The 25,012-nt window shown below is 19.7% G+C and overlaps 1 protein-coding gene across 1 annotated transcript; it reads right to left on the bottom strand.

Annotated features, from left to right (window-relative positions):
• Window positions 1-2,012: 2,012 nt before the first annotated feature.
• On the bottom strand, window positions 2,013-16,526 carry Bm9769 (Uncharacterized protein; the record flags this gene model as incomplete). Its single annotated transcript, XM_043080875.1, has 7 exons — window positions 2,013-2,159; window positions 3,246-3,422; window positions 3,727-3,882; window positions 4,138-4,455; window positions 5,054-5,188; window positions 5,512-5,658; window positions 16,368-16,526. 7 exons carry the CDS (start codon window positions 16,524-16,526, stop codon window positions 2,013-2,015), a joined length of 1,239 nt encoding a protein of 412 aa, XP_042936809.1.
• Window positions 16,527-25,012: the final 8,486 nt, after the last annotated feature.

Here is a 25,012-nt window from a genome sequence, read left to right as displayed (position 1 = left end):
TATGTTAAATGGATTTTTATTTAGAAATTCATTTTTTTCTTGTTGTTTACATTTGAGTAAGAGAATAATATACCCAAACATTTTCTTACCTCAACTTTAGGCTATATTTTTGAAATTTTGAAAAAAAATTTTAATTAATGCAACAAATTTCCTCAAATGCTTGATTAAATAAAGTTAACTGTTGTGTGATAAAGGATAATGTAATGTTTGTTTGTTTGTGTGTTTATGTTTCTGCATTATGTAATAAATTTTCTAGATCATTTGAGAGCATCTTTAAAATGACTTTAACTTTAAGGCACATTTTTGAAATTTAAATTATAATTAATGCAGCAAATTGTTTCAAATGCTTGATTGATAAAGTTAAGTAAAAAAACTTGATTAATATTTAATTAATAGATATCCATTTCAAATTCAAAAAAATGTTGCAATATTAATATATTGAAATTTTACTCATTTTTACTCCAATGTTTTTAGAATTTATTGGATAAATTCTTTTATTTGTAACAAATATTTCTACAATAATATTATTATTCTAATAATAAAATAGTCTGAAAGAAATAGTAATTAGAAAGTGTTATTGAATATATATCACATAATATATCATTATTTCATGCCAAGGAAATTATGCCTTCTCAAAGAAATTTTTACGGAATTGTCAACTTTTCAGTTAATTTCACATGTTTTTTTTATTTTTTTTCTTACTTTTACTCAACTTTTTTTCATGAATAATTATACGATGCCATTAAATATAGAAATTTTGTTGAAAATAAAAATATTAGTCTTTTTTCTTTTTGAATTGCCAAGAAATTATTGATGCTGCTACTATGATTATTCAATAATACTTAGAAATTCATTTCACAAATTTTTTTTTTTTTTTTTTTTTTGATTGCTATCCCGCTTTTATATAGCAATTTATCAGAAATGATTGATTATCAAATTTTTGATTAGTATTATGAAAGAAGCCTATGATTTTTTTAATTGTTTATTTTAATTCACCTGTCTGTATTATTAAATTAATTATTAATAATTCAATAAGTATTTGAAAATTGAATTTCATATTTTCATATGGAAAGTGGGAAAAAGTTACTATATTTCAAGGTCAAACATTGTGGATAATTTCTAATTAAATTAATTATAATTAATCATATAGTAAAACTATCTTTACAGTTACATTTTAGTTTAAGAAGTATAATAATAGATTGATAATTGATCTTCGTTAATATCCGCTAATAATGATTAATTATTATCGAAGATATAATTTGAAGTTATTATCAAAGTAGCAAAAATAAACGAGCTATTTTGTTATTGTAGTATATAACAAATAATTTAATTTCAAATTAAATTTGGGAAAAAATGAAAGTATTTTAAGTGAAATGCTTTTCAAATCTTTAAAATTTTCTCGAAATTTTGAGGAAAAAAGTCGAAAATTGTTTTTTTTTGCACATAAAATAGAAGAAATAAAATAATTATTTAGAATATAAGAAGAAATTACATATGTATTTTTTTTTTTTCATTCTCTAAATTTTAATAAATTTAAATTAATTCTTATTCTGATCAATCGTTATATCCATTATTGCATATTTAATCAATCTTAATGATTAATGAATAATGTAATTAATTATTGTTGAATGATTATGCTAATCAAAAAGTAATTCATCAGAATATTATTGAGTTCATTGAATCGATACATACATATATATATTTTTTTAAAAAAAAGAAAGAAAGAAAATGCATCATTGAATCACGACAAAACAAAAGGTAGAAATTGAGCATGACTTAATTAATTAATTAATTAATTGATCGATCAATCAATTGATTAATTAATAAATTATAATACATAATAAATATGTACTAATGAACATATAACAAATTAATTTCCATTATACAATAAAAAATTTCAAAATTTTTAATAAATAAAAACAAAATGAAAAATAGCCAAGGAATTTAGCAAAGTAATAAGAAAAAAAAAATTTTTTTTTTCTTTGAACTATTTATAATACAAAAGAATAAAACTATAAAAAACCGTAATGTTTAGTTGAATGTTGTTGAAATTTTGCTAAACGTTGTAAATCACTAGCTAAACGATCTACTTCACGTGGATCAACGCGATGACCGTGATCTGATCGTGTAACACTTCGAATTGATCGCGTGGAACGTGTCTGAACAAAATAATATATACATATAATAAAAATTTGTTTTATTATTTTTTTTTTAAAATTATTTTATACTTTCATTTTTAAAATTTTGTTGCTATTATTTAATAAAAAAAAAAAAAAAGAAATAAAAATAAGAAATACTTTATCATAATTTATCATTGCTAATGAATCATTATGACTTTCCCTTTCAGTTTTAATTAATTTTATCAATTTTAATAACTCTTGAGCAATTCGATTTAATTAATTAATCAATCAATTAAATAATTTATCCATTTAATATATTACATTTTTCAGTAATGGAACGTACATTCGTATCATTGCAATTAAAATTACTTAAAATTACTTATATTTCATACTTTCGCCTTCAAACTTTATTATTATTATTATTATTGCTATTTGTTAAAAAATTAAAAAATGAAAAGAAAAAAAAAATGCTTTTCATTTAAAAATTAATTTACATTATATTAATTTAATTAAGTATTAATTTTTTCATCAATTCTTATGCTTCAAAATTTATCTTTTCTGTACTGATCAATTTAAAGAAGAAATAATTAATTAAAAGTAAAAAAAAAAAAACTCCAAACAAGAGTGAATTTAAATTAAAAATGGAAATTTTTGTAAAATTAAATTACTTCTCTTCTAATCCGTAAGCTATCATCAATTTTTCCATTTAATATCACTGATAATGTGATAATTTTGCATGATTAAATTAAAAACAATAATTAACTTTCTTAAAAAACTTAGCAAATACGTAAAAAAAAATGAAAATTAAAAAATTAAAACAAAGTAATTAATTGCTTAAATAAAATGAAACTTTTCATTTGATACATTGAAGAAAAAAAAAAGATTATTTAAAATTCTAATCATAATAAAATACTTATTTTTTCTTCCTAGATACAAAAATTTTATTTCATAAATTTATTTCTATATCAATTTATTGAATAATAAATTATAGAATAAAAGTTTTATATATTAAAAAAGGAAAAAAAAAAATATTGTAAAAAATTGATAGAAATTTTTACCGTTTTTTTTTTTTAATTTGTTTCAATAAAATCAATTATAATAAAATTTAATATTATCATTACTTACCCGTTGAATTGTCGTAAAATCGGAAGCAGGTCGTGTTTTAATTATTACTTTTAGCTGATTTCGATTTCCCATAAACCATTCATGTTTTACGGCATCCGTTGCACTTAATCGTACATCCGGATCCGTTTCCAGTAATGCATCAACAAAATCTTTTGCTAATTCTGAACCAGACCAAAACTATAATTAATCATACTTATGTAACATTTTCTTTTTAATACTAATGCTATAATTAAATGAAATAATTTTTAATTAATATATTTATTTAAATTATTTAATATATTTATTTAAAAAATAATATAAACTTGCAATTTTTTTTTCCTTTTTTTTTTTTTAAAAACCATTTAATACTTAATACTTGTTAATTTAAAAATTTTTCTTTTCAATGCTAATATTTATTAATAAATTATATTCATTAACAAATTTTGTTTCTGTTAAATCCGTAAAAATAAAAATTTACAGAAAAAAAAAAAAAAAACTAAACCTGTGGATAATAAATATAATTAGCTGTAATAATTTGTGTATACAAACGAGATCGACAATCATCATCGAATGGCATTATACCGGACATTAAAATATATGCAATGACACCAACTGCCCACATATCTACCTTTTCAGTATAAGCTGATCGAAGAAGAACCTTATAAATGATAAAAATTTTTAAATTTATTTCAAAATATTTTATATAATAGTAACAATAACAAACAAAAAAAGTAAAAGTAAAAATAAAAATAACAAAAAAGTTTTTTTTTTTTTTTTTTTTTAAACTTAATTTATTAAATTATTTGAAATTTTGAAGAATTAAATATTAAAAAAAAAAAAAAAAAAATGTATATTACAAAAGAATTGTATGTTTGAAAAAAAATTAAATAATTTATAAAAATAAATTATTTACTTCTGGTGCAATATATTCCGGTGTACCACATGTTTCAGTCATTTTCTCCTCCGATGTTTGCGTTTGATATGCTAAACCAAAATCCGTAATAAGCAATCTAGCATCCGGTGTTGCATCACTGTACAATAAATTTTCCGGTTTTAAATCACGATGTGTCACTCGAATGCTATGCAAATATGCTAAACCATTTAAAAGCATTCGAAGTGCTTGTCGTGCTTCTATTTCAGAATATCTTCCTTTTGCTACCACACGATTATACATTTCACCACCACTTGCCATTTCCATTACAATAAATAATCGTGATGATGATTTAAACACCTAAATATTCATTTATTTCATTTTTCTTTTTTACAATTTATAAAAATTATTTTATTTACAAGTTAAATGCTTTAAAAAAAAAGAAAAAAAAAAAAAAAAAAAGAACAAAACAAAAGAAAATACTACAATCTATGAAAGTTAAAAAATGTGTATATTTTATTACAAATTCTAAATGGTAATTTTTATCTACAAAAATTTAAACAAATTTAATTAACTTTTATAAATTGTAATATTTTTTTTTTTTATAATAAGAAAAATAGAAATAATAAATTAATAGAAAAAATAAACAATAATAAATTAATATTAATAAATAATATTCTGTGAACATATTATTTCAGATTTTTTTTTTCCCTCCTCTCTTTCTTCACCTTCTAGAATTAAATCGATTATTTAAATTTCTTTTTCGTTTTTCACCTTTTCCTTTCAAAAAACCAAATCAATTATTTATTTATTTATTTATTATTTGTTTTTTTTCTACGTAAAATAAAATTAACACTGTTCAGAAACAAAATACATAAATAAAGATAAAACGAATACATCTTTCAATGTAAAATGTTTAGAAACAAACAAATTAATTAATTAATTAATTCTGCGGAACCTCTTCAAGTCGAATCACAAATGGATGCTGTACACGACTTAATATTGCTAATTCATTATTTACAGTGCCACAATCAGCTGAAACTAATTTTACCGCATAATATTTATGTGTTAGACGATGTTGTACCCGAAGAACCTATAATAAATAAAATTTACAATAAGTATAAGTAATACTACAATAAATAAGTTTTCTTTTCTAAAAAATATAAGTAATGCTAAAAAAAAATAAATAGTATACAAGTAATAAAATTTCAAATCAAATTGTCAAATATTATAATTTCCAGTTTTATTTAATTATTTTTTCTTCTTCTTCTGATGTTTTTACTTTGATGTAAAACTAATTTGCATAGTTTGAGAGGAACTTTTATAAATAAATATATAATAAATAAAGAGAATTAAATAATTAGTTAATTAATTAATCAATTAATTAATTAAACAAAAAAAAAAGAGAAATATTACCTGTGAAAATGAACCTTTTCCAATTATAGCTAATACTTCATATTTGCAAACAAGACGTGAATCAAGACGTAATGCTGGACGATTTTTGAGTATGCAATCAGTTGCTTGTATAGTTGTAATACTACGATTCTGTGATTGATTATCACTCTGTAAAAATATGTTATTGCATTAATTAAATTAAAAATTAATAAACAAAATTTGAAATTTAAAAGTTAAAAAATAAAAATTTGCAAAATTTTAACTTTAATCATTTCTTTTTTTTTTTTTCATCAATTAATATATTTAAAATATAAAAATTCAAAAGTTTAACTAATATATATTTTAAATAAAATTTTTTATTAACTAATTATTGTTATATTATTGTTGGAATGTTTAAATTAGCCAAAAATTTTGCATTATTTTTCTGTTAAAAATGCTCCCTCACTATGCATAAACATTTATTCCAAAAGTTTTTTTTTTTGCTTTAAATTTTACTAAATGAAAAATTCTAACAATAGCAACAATTTCACACAAAAAAAAAAAAAAAAAAAAAGAAGAGAAGAAAAGAAGAAAGAAAAGAAAGAAAAAAAAAGTTAGCAATAGCAACAATTTCAAATTGATCATCCATCAATCATAGAAACAACAGATGCTCTTAAATCTAAAACAATAAGTGATAAAAAATTTTTAAAAAGATTTACATATTTTCAAATTGTAATCAGAAAATAAAAAAAAAAAAAAAAAGGGTGGGAAAAATTAATTTTGTAAAATTAAAATAAAAAAGAAGAAATGACTAGGAATATTAAAATTATTTTAGTGCTGTCTCTAAGTTCATCAAATTAAGCACTTCTTTGATACCACTAAAATTTAAATCGAATTTAATAAAATTAAAGTGAAAAATGTATAGGAATATTAATATTACTTTACTACTATATTGAGCTTATCCAATTATATTTTTGATATTATTAAAATGTAATTGAAAAGAATTTAGAAAGTATATTAAAATATTTAAAAATTATTATCAATTTTCTATTTTTAATAAAATAAAAAGATTGCAATGTCAGTTAATATTGTATGATAAGTTGACATTATTTATCATAATTGTTATCACATATCATATCACTTATATCAAAATAATAAATAAAAAAACGATATGTAATGAAACCTAATGAGCAAGGATTTAATAAATTGCAATTAATATAATATTAACTTAATTTTTTTGTTCGCAAAAACTATAAAATTGTCAAGTTTATAGTTCCTTTTTTTCTCTTTTCAAAATTAATTATCAAAATTTGTTGAATTTGGAAAAAATTAGTATTTTTTATCATTTTTTTTGCTACAATAGCTATTTTGAATTTTTTTTTTATTAAAAAAATTTTAAAATAAAATAAAATTTATCAATTTGTTTTGCTTTTTTTTTTCTGGCAAACAATTAATTTTCGAAAAGTTAATTTGAAACAATAAAAAAAGATCAGTGGAATGTTTTATGACTTGTTAAACTTCATTTTATGACCAATACTTTTGTACTCTCGAATGTTCGTTTTTGTTTTGAAAACTGTCAAAGTAAATTTGACAAAAAATTAATTACTATTTTATTAGTTCAAAGGTAGCAGTAATTAGATATAAATGAATTTCCAACAAATGAAACTAATAATATAATAAAATGTGAGAATGAGTTAAAAGAATTTATAAATTTTATTGACAAATTTAAATTTCAAATATTCTCGGTTATTTCATAGTTGATTGATTCACTATAATAGTAATAATAATGATCATCTAATGTGGTTCATTATATTCAATATGCATTATAACAATGATAATTATGTATTGTGATTAATTATATCGCATAAATCACTATAATAATAATTATTATTATCTAATGTATTTGGTATATGTAATCACTATAACAATGATGATTATGTATTATGATTGATATATTTCGATATTCCGATCACTATAATAATAATAATTATTATTATTATTATGTCATCTGAACAACTATATTGAATATATTTGTGTATCACTATAACAATGATAAATATTAATATATAAAATAATGATTACTATAGTTGAATATGTTCGGACATATATAATATCACTATAACAATTGTTAATTAATTATTAATTAATTAATATACATGAGAAATTATATTCAAATATAAAATAATAATTAAAATGATATTATAAGTAAATAAATGATGCAATGTGATATGTATATAACAGTGTAAACATTGAATATATCTATTTAAATAATGTTTTTAGTTTAAAATGAAAGCAATAAATTAAAACTTTTATTAGAGAAAATTTAATTTCATCCCTTATGCTTTTATCACAATTGCATTTATTGAGAGGAAATATTCTCTTTAAAATTTATCAATTTTCTTATCAAATTTATCACCATTTTTACAAGTATCACTATGATAAAAAGAAAATTATTATTATAAAAAAATACTCTAAAAAGAAGTATGAAAGAATGAATAATATAAATAACTCTCAAATTAAATTCTTAATTTGTAATGTTTTTTTTTTTTTTTTTTTTTTTTCTCTTTTTTAACATTTTTCTCTTTCAAATTGAACAATTGTTTCACTTCAAATTTTTTTTTTCCTTTTTATTTTCACTTTTTTTTTACATTCGAAAAAACAAAACCACAAAAATGATATAATGCTAAAAGTCATTGATATTATCACTAAAAGTAATAAAAGTAAATTTTATTGAACGATGAAATTAATCAATTAAATGTTAATGAGTGAAAGAGACAAAAAAAAAAAATATTTAAATAATTTTTAACTTTTTTAAAATGCCAAAAATTTTGATAAACAATAAAAATTGATGTAAAATATTATTTTCCATATTTTCTTCTTTCTTTTTTATGTAAAAATTATCAGATGTAATTGATAAAAATAACAAATATAATTTGTACATTTGAGAAATTGCTAATGCAATTGATAATGATTAAACTATATTTGAAATTTAATAGAATATATTAGAATTTATTATCATTCATTGGAGAAATATCGGATTAAATCAAGTTTAATAAATTTTATTATTATGAATAAAATGATTATAACCGATTTATGTATTTGTATAAAATTATGAACAATTATATTTAGCAATGAAATATTATATTTGTATGTATAATTGATAAATTAAAAGAAAAAAAAAAAAAACACTAAATAAAATTTTAAAATACCTTTCGATAAAAAACAAAATTTTTTCTCCATCACATATTCTTAATTTATAATTTATTATTTTTCTAAAAAGATAATTTTTTTAAATATTATTTAATTTTTTTTTTTTTTTTGAATATTTATTGAATTTTCTTATTTACCAGCAATTCTCTTTCGGTTTTCTTTCTCACTCATGTTAAAGCTCATTAACAAGCTATTCTGCTATTTAATTATTTATAAGCATCAATTTTTGATTGCTAAAATTTAAATTGCTTTTTCTTTCTTTTTCTTTTTTTTTTTTTGTTAAATTCCGAAAGGATTTTGATGTAATCTTTCTCATTAAAATTTACTACTATTAATTGATCAAGTTTAATTTGAATGAGCTGTGCTAATTTAGGAATACACATACATACATATTTAAAATTTTCTTTTGAGACTAATTATAATTAAATCAAAGAATTTTTACCGACATTTTGCCATACAGAACATATTTTTAAACAATATTAAACATTGGCTTTTTTTTTTTTTTTTTTGAGAAAAAAGAAACATTTTAAATTTTTGAAAGAAAATTTTTTTTTTTTTCATCATTTTCTTTTCTATTACAAAAGCAGAAGAAAAAAAAAAAAGTGTTTGTTTGAATAAATTCGAAGGAATTAAAATGAAATGAAATTATTTAAAATTACTTTTTCATATTTGCTAATAATAATGGATGAAAAATGGAAAATAATTGTAAACAAAATTTTAGAACATTATAAAATTTCTTTGTTAACAAGAAATGGTGAAAATAAACAATTCACACATTAAAGTACACATTTCAATAATACAATCATTACAAATTGCTCTTTCAAATTTTGAAAAATAAACATATTATTCGTTATGCTAATTTTATATTTCATTTCTATAAAATATAATTCTATTCAAAATTCAAAATTAAATTCTATAAATTTAATTTTGAATTTTTTCGATAAATGTTGAAAATTTTTTAAACAACAAAATATTTTAAATGCTAAAAAATATTTTTTCCTTCTTTTTTTTTTCTTTGGTGGAAAGATTGTAAAGTATGTCAATTCTAAGCTTTTAAAATTCACAATTTAGAAATTTCATCAAAAACTGAGTGATTATTTGAAAAATAAAATCTCAATGGAATAGTTTGGCTAATGATTTGCTGCACTGTTTTGGTTTTAGAAATGAAAAATGATATTAATTATTTTTAAAATGAAAATTAAATTTAAATTTTATTTCTCACATTTTTTTTTTTATTATTGTAGAAGTTTACTGCTGAAAAGTTTTCATTGTGATAAAAAAACTAAACTGTTATCATTGTTCTAATGAATTATCAATATTAGATTCTTTCAGTGCTAACTTAAAAGTTATCAGTGACTGATAAAAAATAAAAATGCAGCTTAAAAATGGTTAAATATGAAATGAAATAATTTTATTGCATTAGCAAAAGTTAAAAAAATTTTTTTTTCAAATTTAAATTTTAAAATTATTTTAAAAAAATTGTTGATTTTTGAAAAATTTCAACTTCAAAAATGAGTTTGAATTCATAAAAAATTATTTCAAACTTTTAAACTATAACTTTTCAATCTAATTTCTTCCAAAAAGCAATCAAATATTTGAATATGCTCAATTATTTGATATTCATCGACCATATGTTTAAATCGAAATTGAAAAATTCTTGCAATTGTTAATGAAAAGAAATTTTTTTAAGTTTGAATACAAATTAAAATTCGAAATTTGCAAAACTATTTTGAAAATTTTGTTTTTTAAAACTAATAAAAACTGCTAATTTATTTATTTTCTGAAAAGATAAAAGAGATTAAATGGATAGAAAAAAAAAGAGAGAGAAAAAGCTATAAAATTGTATGACTTTAAACTGATAAAGATGGAATTTTTTTTAATTATTTGCACTTTAAGTAAATAAAAAGAAAGAATTATTATTTCTTTTTTTAATTTCTCATTTTTCTCCAAATTTCTTCCACTTTTTATTTATTTATTTTTTGATTTGATTCATTTGAAAAAAAAAAGCCTTAAATTAAACCTGGAATTGAAACTGAAATTAAAATTAAAAATAAAATTGTGATTTTTCGTTTTTTTTTCCGTGGAAATTTTCAAATTACAAAAAACTTTAAATATTTTTGAAAAAAAAAAAAAAAAAGAAAAAACTTATTTAATGTATAAATGATTGTTTATGATGCATTTTTGATAATGTATTAAAGTATTCTTCAATTTTAACTTTTAAAATGATATCATTTCAGTTTTGCAATATATAAAGTTTAAAATTAATTTTGAATTTTAAAACATTCTCAATTTTTAATGACTAAATTTCATCTAGAAATGATAATATTTTGTAGATGAACGAATTTTAAAATATATTTAATGAAATTTTATTTAATTTAAATATCAATGAAAAGAAATTTCTCAACGAATAAATGTTATTCATAATTAGAAATTTTTTTATAATATAGACAAAATTTTTTGTTCGATCATATTTAACAGATAATTAACAGTTGCAATTACTATTCAAATAATATTCAATTTCTTCCTCTCTCTCTCTCTCTCTCCCTCTCTCTCTCTCTCCCTCTGTAAAAGATAAGATCAAAATTTAAGATAATTTAATTTTTGCTTTCTTTTTTGATTGAAATTTTTCAATTTTTAAAACTTTTATAAAAAAAAAAAGAGAAAACAAAGATCAATGATCAATCAGTAATTGTAACTAAAATGTTTACATAGATTTTTCAAATTGAAATAAATCAAAGATAATTGAGCATTAATAGTTTTCTATGCAAACAATATAAATCAAATTTTCAATGTTAATTTGATTATCACTCAAATACATGCAATGAAGAAATTATAATTTTGACTATAAAATATACAAAATTTTAAAGAAATGAATTTCAAAAAAAAAAAAAAATGTTGCAAATACATTTTCAACTAACTTTTAGTAGAACAAAATTTTATGAATAGTTGAAATTTCAGTCATTTTTTAATTTGTTTTAAAATTTAAATCATTTATTAGCTTTTTTTTTTTTTTTTTAGATTTAACCCCAGAAAATAATCGTATATTTCTGAAAGTATAGAAGAAAAAAAAAAAAAACAAAAAATATATGAATAAGATGGTTTTGTTGTTAAAACTTTCCAAGAAATAATATAATCTGGTAGTAAAATTTAAAAGTATTATAAAATAAAATGAAAAAAAAGAAAAATAATAGCTTGAATTGAAAAAAGTGAAACACAATAAAACAATAAAAAAATTATTTGTTTTTAATTTTTATTAAATAAAATTTTCGATTACTTTTTTCAAAATTATTTTGAATAAAATGGCCATTTTAAAATAAAGTTAGAATATATATGTTTTTTTTTTTTTTTTTTTTTGGTTGACTTTTCGCATAAACTTTAAAAAAACTTTTTTTAACAAATAATTTTATTGTGAATGATAGCATATTTACACTATGAAACTGATAGTTAAACAAAATTTTATTTACTTTAAAAAGTAAAATTTCAATTAAAAAATAAAAAAAATTTCAACTAAAAATAAAATTTTCAAAAGTGCATAAAAAAAATTAGTAATTCGTAATTTCATCACTTATTTCTTTTATTTATAAAAGAAAAATGAACTTTTAGAAAATGTAATAAAATAAAATTTTTTATGACTTTCTATAAAAATATCTTTTGTAATAAAAAACAAAAAAAAAAAAAAGGAATAAAAATTATAAAAATAATGGACGGATATAAATATTTTTATTACTTTGTCATAATAATAAAAAAAAAATCATTAAGAAACTAATTAATTTATGTCTTAAAAGAAAAGACACAACAATAAAAATAATAATTCAAGCAATTTTCATTTAAAATACAAAAATGATAATCAATATTAATAATAATAAGCAAAATGCTTGATAATATTTAAAAATCAAAAAAAAAAAAAAAAATTGTGTCAAATATTTTATTTACTTAGAATTATGCAATATTTGAAATGTAAGTTAAATTTTTACATTATTATATAAAATTACATTCAACAAAAAAAAAGTGTGAATTTAAATTAAATTGATAAATTAATTAAAACCTTTTTTTTAAATAACTTTTAAAAAATTTCTAAAATAAATTATTTCTTAATATAGCCAATTACTTTTTGTTATTAATTTATTCAGTTATTTTCATTTTTTTTTTCGCTGCATTCTTATTTAATTTTATTATATTATTTATTATTCCATTAAAAAATTTTAAATTATTTAAAAAAGATGTTTTCTTCTTAATATTTAATTTTTTTTTAAAAAAAAAAGAAATCAAAAATCCTTTTCTAAATTTTTATTCATTTTAATAGAATAAAATAAATATATTGGTTGTGAAGATAATTAATTGTTTTTAAGAGATAAAAGAAATTAATGTAAAAAAAAATTAATTATAATAGAATAATATGTTTGTTTTATTGATAGTTAATGTAATTTATAAATATTAAATTTAAATTGGAAAGAAGAAAAAGCCACTTTATATTTTAGTTTTTTCCACACAAAAAAAAAAATTAATTTCAAAATTATTTTGTCTAATTTTACTTACAAAAATTTCTTTATTTTATTTTTAATTCAAAAAAGAAGAGAAAAAAAAGATGATAAGAAAATCATTTGTTTGTCATTTTGATCTATAATTTCGGTTATACATTTCGTTCAATCCAAGGACATACTTCAATCCGTTTGAAATTAAATTATTGTAATTTAAATTTGAAAACTGCAAAAAATTAGCACTTATTTTTCTTTGTAAAGGTCAAAAAAAATAAACAAATAAATAAACAAATGCTAATTTTTATGTTCCAATTTTAATTAACAATAATTTCACTTCATATACTAATGAAAAAAAAGAAAAGGAGATAATGAACAAACTTTGAAAATTAAAAAAAAAAAAAAAGTGAAGTAATATAATTGCTAGCATATTCTAACAAATATGATCACTACAATAAGAAACGAGAAAAATAAGGAGAGATAACATTATTAGTGGAACAAAATTAATTAGCATTAATTTTAACTAATGCTAATTAATTAATTAATCGAATTTAACATTCAATCATAGAAGTTTAAATAAAAAATAAAAACAAATATTATCATTGCAATTTGCAAAAAAATAAATAAATAAAAAAATTATTCGCGGAAAAAAAATTATTAGTTTTAATTAATTAAATAAATAAATTTCACATTTAATTATATAATAAAATAAATTTTACCTCACGTTTAGCGCAAATGTACCATTGAATTGCATGATTATTAGGCGTATTCATCATAATACTTATTCATTCATTCATCCATTCACCCATTCATTCAATTCAATTCAATTCAATTCAATTCATTCAATTCAATTCATTCAATTCAATTCAATTCAATTTACTACAATTAACATATGCTTATATTTCATATTTAAAATGAAATGAAAGAGGAGAAATTTTTCGTCATTTTATTAATAAGAATATTAAAACTTGTATTAAATGAATGAAGACGAATAAATTTTAAACTTGTTTTAAAAAAGGTAAATAGAAATGCTAGAAGAAGTGTTATGATAATTATACCACATATATTTATATATTAAACATTATACAGGTATACATATATATATATATGCCAGGTAAAAATAAGTGACAATGAGAATGAGAATGAAAAATAAACCTGATTGAAGGATTTAAATATGTATATATGATAAATAAACCTGATTTAAGTGATTGAAGAATTTATAAATATCAAGTTTTGCGTGAAAAATTTCCTCTAAATTTATATCATCTGTGAAATTGAAAGTTGAAATTATTTAAAAATTGAAAATTATGAAAAATTTGCATTACTTCCTATTTCCTTTTTTTTTATTTTTTTGTTTCCTTTCATTTTATTTCTTTTCATATCCACTTTCTTTCTTCATCAAATATTTTTTATAAAATTTATATGTTTGAAATAACATAAATGATTGGTTTTTTTTTTCCTTTTTGTTTCATATATTTTATCACTATTTATTATTATTATTATTATTATTAACCATTACTACTATAATTTATTATTATTAATAATAATATTATTATTATAAAATTATTGTTATTATTATAAATAGCTGTATGATTTTTATCATTTATTGTTTATTTATTCGTTTTTTTTTTCTTTTTTTTTTGAAACCACTTCATAAAGTTGTGCATTTTGAAAAAAAAAAAAATAATAATAATAACAAATATTACATGCATCAGTAATTAACTAGCATAAAATTATATTAGCAATGAGCGATGAAATAAATATTATACCCTCATTATTGGGAATTGGAAAATATTTACTCATAATTTTACAGAATAGCAAAAATAGGTCATTTGAAATGGTCATTGATGCTAAATTATTGGTCATTAGAGGATTAACAATAATGGTACCTTTCAATGAAATAAAGCGCATTAATTCACAATTTATAATTTCATAAAAACTAATTTTTTCGTTTCTTTTCTTTAAAAGAAAAGATGGATAATTTCCTTTTTTTTTTTTTTTTTTTAAAGACAAACTATTATGATAGAATAAAAATTCTAAATTAAAAAGATTTCAATTTAATGAATAAATGTTAAAAATTTTTTCAAAATTTTTTTCTGGTCAGCAAAAGCCAAATAAACGGGTATGTCTAAATGAGCCAATAATTAATCATTTGATAATTAATTATTTCAATAATTACTTGGCTAAAATGAAACACAAATAGATTCGAATAGATTTATATATTCATTTTAATTATTATGATTAATATATATAATTAATTATTTCATTTAATTATACTGTTTTTTTCATCCTTTTGTTTTTTTTTTACCATTTATTTTTTTTTTTTTTTTGTGTGTTTCTTATTGAACAAATAATTTTATGAAACTAATTAAGCAATTTATGGTTTCAATGATTTACCAATGATAGAAAATCAATTCTTTTTTTTTTCTACGAAATAAAATAAAATTGAAAATTCATCCCAACAAACAAACAAAAAAAAAAAAAAAAAAAATTATTATTATTAAAGATAAATGATTGGTTCGATTAAAATTCTCCCTAAACTTTATATCTATAATTAATTTTATTCATTTTTTTTTTTTTTTTTCTAAAATAGATGATGAAACTCCTCCAATTATATGTTAAATTTAAATAACAGCAAATAAATTTGTTCAATTTATAACATTCAAAAAGTTCATTGTTATAAATGTCCTCGAAATATATCGCTAGCATTTTAATTAATAGGTGAAAATAATGTTTTATTTTTTTTTTTTTTTTCAAACAAAAAAATAAATAAATAAACCATTCTATTGCAAAATGCAATCTCAATGTTTTTTTTTTCTCCCTCTCTCTCTCTCTCTCTATCTCTCTCTTCATCATTTTTTATCTCTCTTATAAAGAAGAATATTATAAGAGTGATAATTTTATTATGAAGAAATTACAAATAATAATTCATTGAAATTGAAATTTTTTCATTCAAATATAATCATTCATTTTATTAATTCAAACAAAATTTCTTTTTTTAATGATTAAACTTTTAATGTTATTAAAAAAAGAGAAGAAAAAATAATAAAAATATAAACAGTTAACTTAGTAATATCAATAATAATAATAATAATAAACAAATCAATATTAAAATAATCTTTTTTTTTTTTTGTTCTTTCTATTTTTCATTCGTTTTTCTTATTTATTCTATATTATTTAATAATTAATAAAATTATTTAATAACGAACTAACATTGGTGAGATTTGTTCGTGTGAAAAATGTTGCAATCCAACGCGATTTTCTTAATAAATTACACAAAAAATTTTGTCGTAAGGTTGTTTTTCGTTCCAAATTATATTTTTCAAATTCTTCCGAACCATTTAAACAATTCGAACTTTGCTTATTACCCATATTTTGATAGAATCAAATTGCAGCTGATAGAGGGGAGATGGACAAAATAAAAAGTAAAAAAAAACAAAAAAAAAAAACAAAGGTACTAACTCTTACTAAAAGAGGCAGTACTTTTGTCTGTATATGTATGTGTGTATGTCTGTATGTGTGTGTGTGTGTGTGTGTGTGTGTGTGTGTGTGTGTATGTGTATTTATGCCTGTGAGTGTGAATGTTGAATTTGTGAAGGAAATGAATTTGTAGAAAATTTTTTGTAGAAATCCTCAAAGAAGAATAATAAATAAAAATTTAGCAGCAATAGAAATTAGTAAAATTCAATTAGTAGCAAAATTAATCAGAAAAAAAAAATAATTCATCTTTTTGTGCAGCAACGGGAATGCATAATCCATTCAAATCTGAAATAAACAATTCATTTTGTCTTTTTTTTTTTCTCCTTCAAATATTAAAATGAATGATCAAATAGATATTAACACGATATAATAATAAATGTATATACTAATAAAGAATTAAAAATGATTAAATTAAATTAATTATAAAGACAATTGAATAATTTGAACAATAGCATAAACAATATATACTAAAAATCAAAAATGATTAAATGAAATTAATAATTATTGAATAATTTAAATTGAATAATTGAAATATAATTGAATAATAGCATATATTTGTTGTTTTGAAATTCGACGAAACAATTGAGAGATGATTGAGGTTGGCTAATTTTAAAGTTTGTTTGCTCTAATGTTTTTTTCTTTTCTTCTTTTTTTTTCGTTTTGTTTTGTTCAACCGGAAGTGATAAGAATGATAATAACGTCAACAATAATATTAATAGCATTGTTATTATTATTATTAATAATAGTAGTTGAGGTAGTAGCAGTAGTAGTAGTAGTGGCAGTGGTAGTAGTAGTAGGATTAATGACCATTGGCAATTGAACAACAGGTTCAAAAGGAATTGTGCTGGCAGGTGGTCTAATGAATAATAATATCACCGTTGTCAGTGGAGTGTGTTGATGATGAGTAATGATAAGTGATGTGATGGTGTGATATATGGGAGGAGAGTGCTGCAACTACTGGTGATGGTTTTAGTGCGAATGCTTGCATTAGCAGAACTTTGTCTCTCATCGATACACTCTCACACAGAGGTGTTGATGGTTACCGGATGAAATATGACTCTTCAGGTTGGACGTGTGACTGCTTGTCGTGCACGTCACATACACGCACGTGGACACACAGATGCGTATACATACACACACACATACATGTGCGTACGCATACTTATATGTACACATACGTGCATCACATGCACACATACACACGTGCACATACATACATGCACATACAGACGTACAAATACACACATACATATATACAGACACATTTACACAATCACACATACATACACAAATATATGTACACATATACACACATATACACACACACACACACACACACACACACACACACACACACACACACACACACACACACATACACACATACACACACAGACACACACACACATACACACATACACACACACATACACACATACACACACACACACACACACATACACACATACACACACACATACACACACACACACACACATACACAGATCTGCAGTATTCTTCTTTGGTTTTTTGACTGAAACGGTTGAAAAATGGGAAAACGTAAGAGAAAAGGTGTTCATTTTTTTGTTTGAATTTACAATCTGAAGAAGGTAAACTATCGAATGAAATAAAGTAAATATGAACTTGGGGAAGTTATTTGAGAGAAAAGGGGAATGAATTAAAGAGTTCGGATATGAAAGAGAGTAGAGATAAATAGGAAAGAAGACAAGAGGGAAGGATCTATTTGCAGAAATAATTTTAGAAAAAAATGTCCAAATAATTTTAAACTACTTTCTAAAGTAACTTTTTTTATACATATATATAAGTATGTTTTTTTTCCTAAAAATAATAAATTCACTTAGATGAATTTTTAATGAAGAAAAAAAATTGATAGTAAAAATTTGGAATTTAAATCTGAGAATTTTTTTAAAAATTTTTTTTAAATCTGAGAATTTTTTTAAAAATTTTTTTTAAATCTGAGAATTTTTTTAAAAGTTTTTTCTAAAAAAATTTTAGAAAAATATTTTTTCTAAAAAAATTTTTAAAAAAAATGTGAAAATATATGCTAATAATTTAAATATTACTTTACAAAACAAAATTGAAAAAGCAATAAAAAAGAAAAAAATTTTTTTTTCGAAAGGATAAAATTAAAATTTGTTATGGTGAAAAATAAAAGTTAAGCAACGACATAAGAACTATCATTTTTCTTTTGTTTTTTTTTTTCCTGTTGCTATTTATTTGGAAAAAAATATGTATCTCTATAGCTTTTCTTTCTCTTTTATTATTGTTATTATTGATTATTTTATTAATATTATTATTATTATTAATTATTTTATTATTATTATTATTATTATTACTATTAATATTATTATTATTATTATTGATACTCAAATATGTTTTTAATTGAAACTTTTTTTTCATTTCTTCTTTTTTTTTTTTTGAAAGTTCTCAGACAACTGACAGAGAGTAATCGGAATAAACCGGAAATATACAAAAATTTTTGACATATTACCAAATGGTTAATCCATTTATTATAACTGACAACTTCTTCGCTGACAATATAATATATTAGTTAAAGTAATAAAAACATATAATTAGTCAATTAATATTAGTCAAAGAACTTAAAGCAAATAAGTAATTAATGAATTAATTAATTTTCAAAAAAAAAAAAAACCTAAAATACCTTGTAATTGTAATAGACAAAAAAAAAAAAAAAGAGAAAAGAATCATAAAAAAATGAAAAGATGAAATAAAATAAACGTAAAATGAATCTTTAAATTCTAAATATTAATAAATGCGTGCATGTTTTCAATGGAAATTTTAATGATAATATGTTAAATTTTAAATTTGTTAAATTTATACTCTATTAAATTCATAGAACAGTTGTTTAATACTTTTAGAGGAAGATAGTTTGCTAGTTAAACGATGAAATGGGAGAAGTTGTAAGGATTGAGAAGAGTGAAATTGTTGAAAATAAGCAATGATGTATTAAATTGTGAATTATTTCATACTTCATATGAAATATATATTGTATGAAATTCTCAAATTACATTCATATTGTAATATTTCTTAATTTATTTAAATATCACTTTCGAAAATTTTATCATTTTTTGATACAAATTTATTTATTTATTACAAATTTTATATTAAATTTACATTTTATATTGAAATTTTATTACAAATTACAAAATTTTTATATTAAATAATATTTGATTTATCTTGCTTTTTCTTTTAGAAGATTTCAATTTAATATTGAAACAAATATAAATAAAAATAATTAATAAATTTAAGAAATGTATGATAAAATTTTGATTTTCTTGATTTTTTGAATGATTAGAAATATTATTACCATTTACTATTTTAAAATTCTTTCCCATTTTCATTAATTTTTCTTTTTTCTTTTTGATGGTTGTTATTTTGGCATTTCTGATTAATAATATATGAAATTAGTTTGATTAGAGTTTTATGTAAATTATTAATTATTCATATTAGTAAGAGAGAATTATTTTGTAAAAACTTGATCGATGGTTGATGATTTTGATAACAAATTTGATTATTATTATTATTATTATTATTATTATTATTATTATTATTATTAATGTGAAATAAATGATTTATTATTTGTTCTTGATAAACAACTAATAACTGATAAACATAATTTTGCTATTCGTATCACTGCAAAACAATTTCAATTTCAAATTAGCGGCCAATTAATTTTTTTTTTTTTTTGTAATTTGTTCAATAATTTATTGCATGAATTTAATTAATAAAATTAATTGGTTACTAATTAGAAGTCGAAATTGTTTTCTACTTGATTAAATTAAATTCTTTACAACTGCAATACAATAAGTAATCTTAGGCGACTTATCATTTCTTATACACTCCTTTTTTTATTTTCAATTTAATTAAAATCAGGAGCAATTTTCAGATTACTTTTCACAAAATAACAAGAAAAAAAAATCTTTCTTTCATTAATATTCATGCAGTAAAGGAAACTATTTTTCTTTATAATTTTTAAATTTAAAAAAAAAAAAAATTACTCAAATAAATTTGAAAAAAAAAAAAAAAAAAACAGAAAAGAAAATTTATTTATGGGAGAAAATTACAAAAATAAGAAAGTTTAAACAAAACAATACTTTTAATAATCTAATAAAATTGCTAATAAACTTTTGCCAACTTTTTTCTTTTCTTTTTTTACAAAAAGTGCTTTTCTATTCTTTCTTTTTTTTTAGATAACATTGAGAAGTAAAAATTTTGATGGAAATAAAATAATTTATTTGTTCTTTGATTTTTCATTTATTAAATGAAACGACTTATGATTTCATTTTAAAGTTTGTGTAGCATATATATGTATGTGTATGTGTATGTATGTGTATGTTTGTATGTGTGTGTGTGTGTGTGTATGTGTGTAAATTTGCATTTAAATTTTAATTTATATAAGCAATATAAATTTGAATATGATAATAATCATACGATAATTAGGCGTTTAAATTGTAAGGATATTAAGATGACAGCGAAGTGAAGCGAGAAATTATGTCATACGAGTGGTTTGCTGTAATAAAATACCAAAGAACATTTTAATTAAATGATGAAACTTTTTTCTCTCTCTCTCCCTCTCTCTCTCCCTCTCCCTCTCTCCCTCTCTCTCTCTCTCTTTGAAATATCATAAATATTATCACATGTTGTGTAATCGACCAATACACACAAACATATATTTGAAAATGTGAAAATTAAAAGTGAAAATGAAACGAATCAATTGGTATAATAAAAAGTTAAATTTTGATTTTATTAAATTTTTTTTTTTCAAATAAAAACAAAAAATAATAAAAAGAGTTTTCATCGTTGAATTGAAATTGTGAGAATAAAAATTATAATTGTTAAAAATTTTTGGCAATGAAATTTTAAGAAAAAAAATAAAAGAAAATTCGAATAATAGGAAAGTTTTAATTATCAGTGTTAAAATTTAAATTAATATTTCATTTGTTTAATTTTAGATTGAATTTATTCCTTATAGAAATTTATAGATATGCATCTAAAAATGAAATAGAATAAATGTTTTGAGTAAATTTAATTTTAGTTTTTTAACACTGCAAAATTATTAATAAAAAAAGATATTGAAAATTATTCTAAAAATAATAAGTAATCAAAGAAATGTAATGGAATAATTATAATGTAAAATTGATAATCATATTTAACTTATACTACTAATAATTTTTTCTAACTTTTATAAAAACTTATAATACTGTCTTCTTGTTTATAATAATGTAAAAATGATAAACAGACTCAACTTATACTACTAATAATTTCTTTTTTTTAACTTATACTATTACTTAACTTAACTTATAACAATGTCATCTTGCTTAGATTAATTATGATGTAAAATTGATAATAATACTTAACTTATACTATTCACTTAAGTATTCTTTCCATTTTAGTTATACTAATACTTAACCTTCACTTCATGTTTCTCTCTTTTTTTTTTGCTTTTTTTTTAAAAAAAAACATTCTATATTAATGAAATAAAGAGAAAAAAGAATGAAAAAAAAAGGAAAATTGAATAACTTTTTTTTTCTTTTTTTTTTTTTTGTTACTAAACTTAATTTTATTGTTATCACATTTTCAATTACAATGAGAATTATTTAGTATAAAATGAAAGAAAAGCAAGGAAAAAAAATAGAAGAATGAATCATATTCAATTCCTTTTTCTTTTTTTTTTTTTTACTTTGTTAAAGTAATTCTCAAGGGTGCTCTCAAATTTTTTTCTTTTTTTTTTTACATAAGAAAATACTTCAAAATTATCTACTTGAAAATGAAAGTATTTAAATATTTGCTACATAGTTAACAAAGTTAATAATGTATTGTTGATAATGATTAAAAATATTTTGATTTTAATATTCAAATGTACTTTATACATTCAAATATATTCAATATTTTTAAATAAATATGTTGAAAAAAAAAAAAAAATGAATTTTGATAAGCAAAAATATTGAAAATATTTTTACAATCGTTAAATGAATATTAAAAATATTTTATGTTCACTAAATACATTAATAATAATGAGAATTTGTTTTAAAAAACGATATTAATATAATATGAATATAATTATATTATATCAAAAAAAAAAGGCAAAAATAAATTGAAAAAGAAAAAAAAAAATTTTTTTTTTCTTCAAATACACTTAAACTTATTAAAAAGTATGCATAAAAAATATTTTTAATGATTTATTCGATATATTTCATTAAATATATTATCAGCTAAGATAATTAATAATGAAAATGCTATCGTTTAATCGTATTAAAAAAAAGGGCGAAAAAATATAAAAACAATTTCCTTTTTTTTTTTTTTTTGTTGTTGTTAAATAAAGGTAATAATTTTATAATTAAATTTTTGAATGAAAATTTTAAGTAATATAAAATTGATTTCATTTAAAAGTTATAAAAGGGACGAATTTTTATTGTATCAATTAACACTTTTCTTATTTATTAATTGTTTTTTGTGCTAAAATTGTTGCTTAATTTTAGTAAATAAAAAATAAATAATCTTTTTGCAATAGAATTATATGATATAAAGTAAAAAGTTTGCATTATATGTTCGAAAAAAACAAAAGAAAAAAAAAACATATGCATAAAGAAAATTGCTTAAAATGAATTACATTCTTTTGAAACTCATTACATTTCATGGCGATAAAACAACGAAAAATCATATTTGTCACAAAAGAAAATGTAATATGGATTTAAACAAAATAATCATTGTTAGAAATCAATTACTGATAAAATAATCATTGTTAGAAATCAATTACTGATAAAATAATCATTGTTAGAAATCAATTACTGATAAAATAATCATTGTTAGAAATCAATTACTGATATATTTCTTGATAGTAAAACAAAAAAAAAAAAATATGACACAGAATTAAATAAAATAATCATTGTTAGAAATCAATTACTGATAAAATAATCATTGTTAGAAATCAATTACTGATATATTTCTTGATAGTAAAACAAAAAAAAAAAATATGACACAGAATTAAATAAAATAATCATTGTTAGAAATTAATTACTGATAAAATAATCATTGTTAGAAATCAATTACTGATAAAATAATCATTGTTAGAAATCAATTACTGATAAAATAATCATTGTTAGAAATCAATTACTGATAAAATAATCATGATTAGAAATAACTTACTGATTATTAACACTTATCAAATTCTAATTTCTCATATTGATCTTTGAAAAAAAAAAAGAAAAAAAAAAGAAAGGAATAGCAATTATAAATAGTGACTGGTTGAGGATGAAATGATGATAGAAATTGCTGAATTGAATGATCACCATAACTGGAAAATTTTATTTTTTTTTGGGAGGGGGAAAAAAAATATTTTGCTTTTTTAATAAAAGTGCGAAAATGTCAATGTCATATGAAAACAATTTCTTTTTACAACCAATAATTTGTGTTAATTGATTTTTACAATTAATTTCATACGAGTTTGATTATTTTAGTATTTAAAAGAATGAATGTCATTGATCTAATTAAAAAGCGATCAATGTAATCAATCAATTAATTCGAAAAAAAAAAAACATTGTGATACAATTTCAAAAAATTAAAAATACAAAAATATTTTTCGAAAAATAAAATACAAAATAGGTAGTGAAAAAAAAAATAATAATAATAATAATGGAGCAAATTGCTTTAATAGATTTAAAACTATGCTTTATATCATTTTCAATTTTAATAATATAACCATTTTGAAATTACACATAAAAATTAGCCAATTAAAATTACACATAAAATAGGCGCAAAATATCTTTAACAAAATATTAAATAAAATAAAAAATAACTCAAAAAAAAAAAAGCCGGTTTTCAGAAAGAGAGAAAAGAAAAAGAATGAAAGAGTAAGAAAGATATAACAGACATTTGCAAACTAATATTTACAAAGGTAATTTAGCTAATACCGCTAACATTCGTCACTTTGAAGTTTTGCGCTAAAACTAAAACTAAACTCAATAGATCTTACTAAATTTTATGACAAGACAAATTACCGGTTTCATTTATCCGGCAAAAAACAATTCATCCAGTAGCATATGTATATGCAAATTAATTACAATGAAATGTTACGTTATATTTGAATATATTAATTAATCATTAGATCTAAACTGATCAAAAATCATTGTTATCACAATTACAATTACATCTGAATGTATAAATCGATCATTAGATCTAAGTTGATAAAATAATCACTGTTATCATTAGTACAATTATAACTGAATATATAAATCAATCACTACAATTATCATTTATTCTAAATATGAAAGAAAAATAAAAATTTAAAAGAATACCAATTTTGACTTAAATTGCATTTGCTTCAATAGTATCAGATG

The sequence above is a fragment of the Brugia malayi genome (assembly GCF_000002995.4).
Source record: "Brugia malayi strain FR3 genome assembly, contig: Bm_v4_Chr3_scaffold_001, whole genome shotgun sequence".
NCBI classification, from domain to species: domain Eukaryota; kingdom Metazoa; phylum Nematoda; class Chromadorea; order Rhabditida; family Onchocercidae; genus Brugia; species Brugia malayi.
Note: the sequence above shows the minus strand (reverse complement) of the source record. Positions and strands in the feature narration are given on the sequence as shown.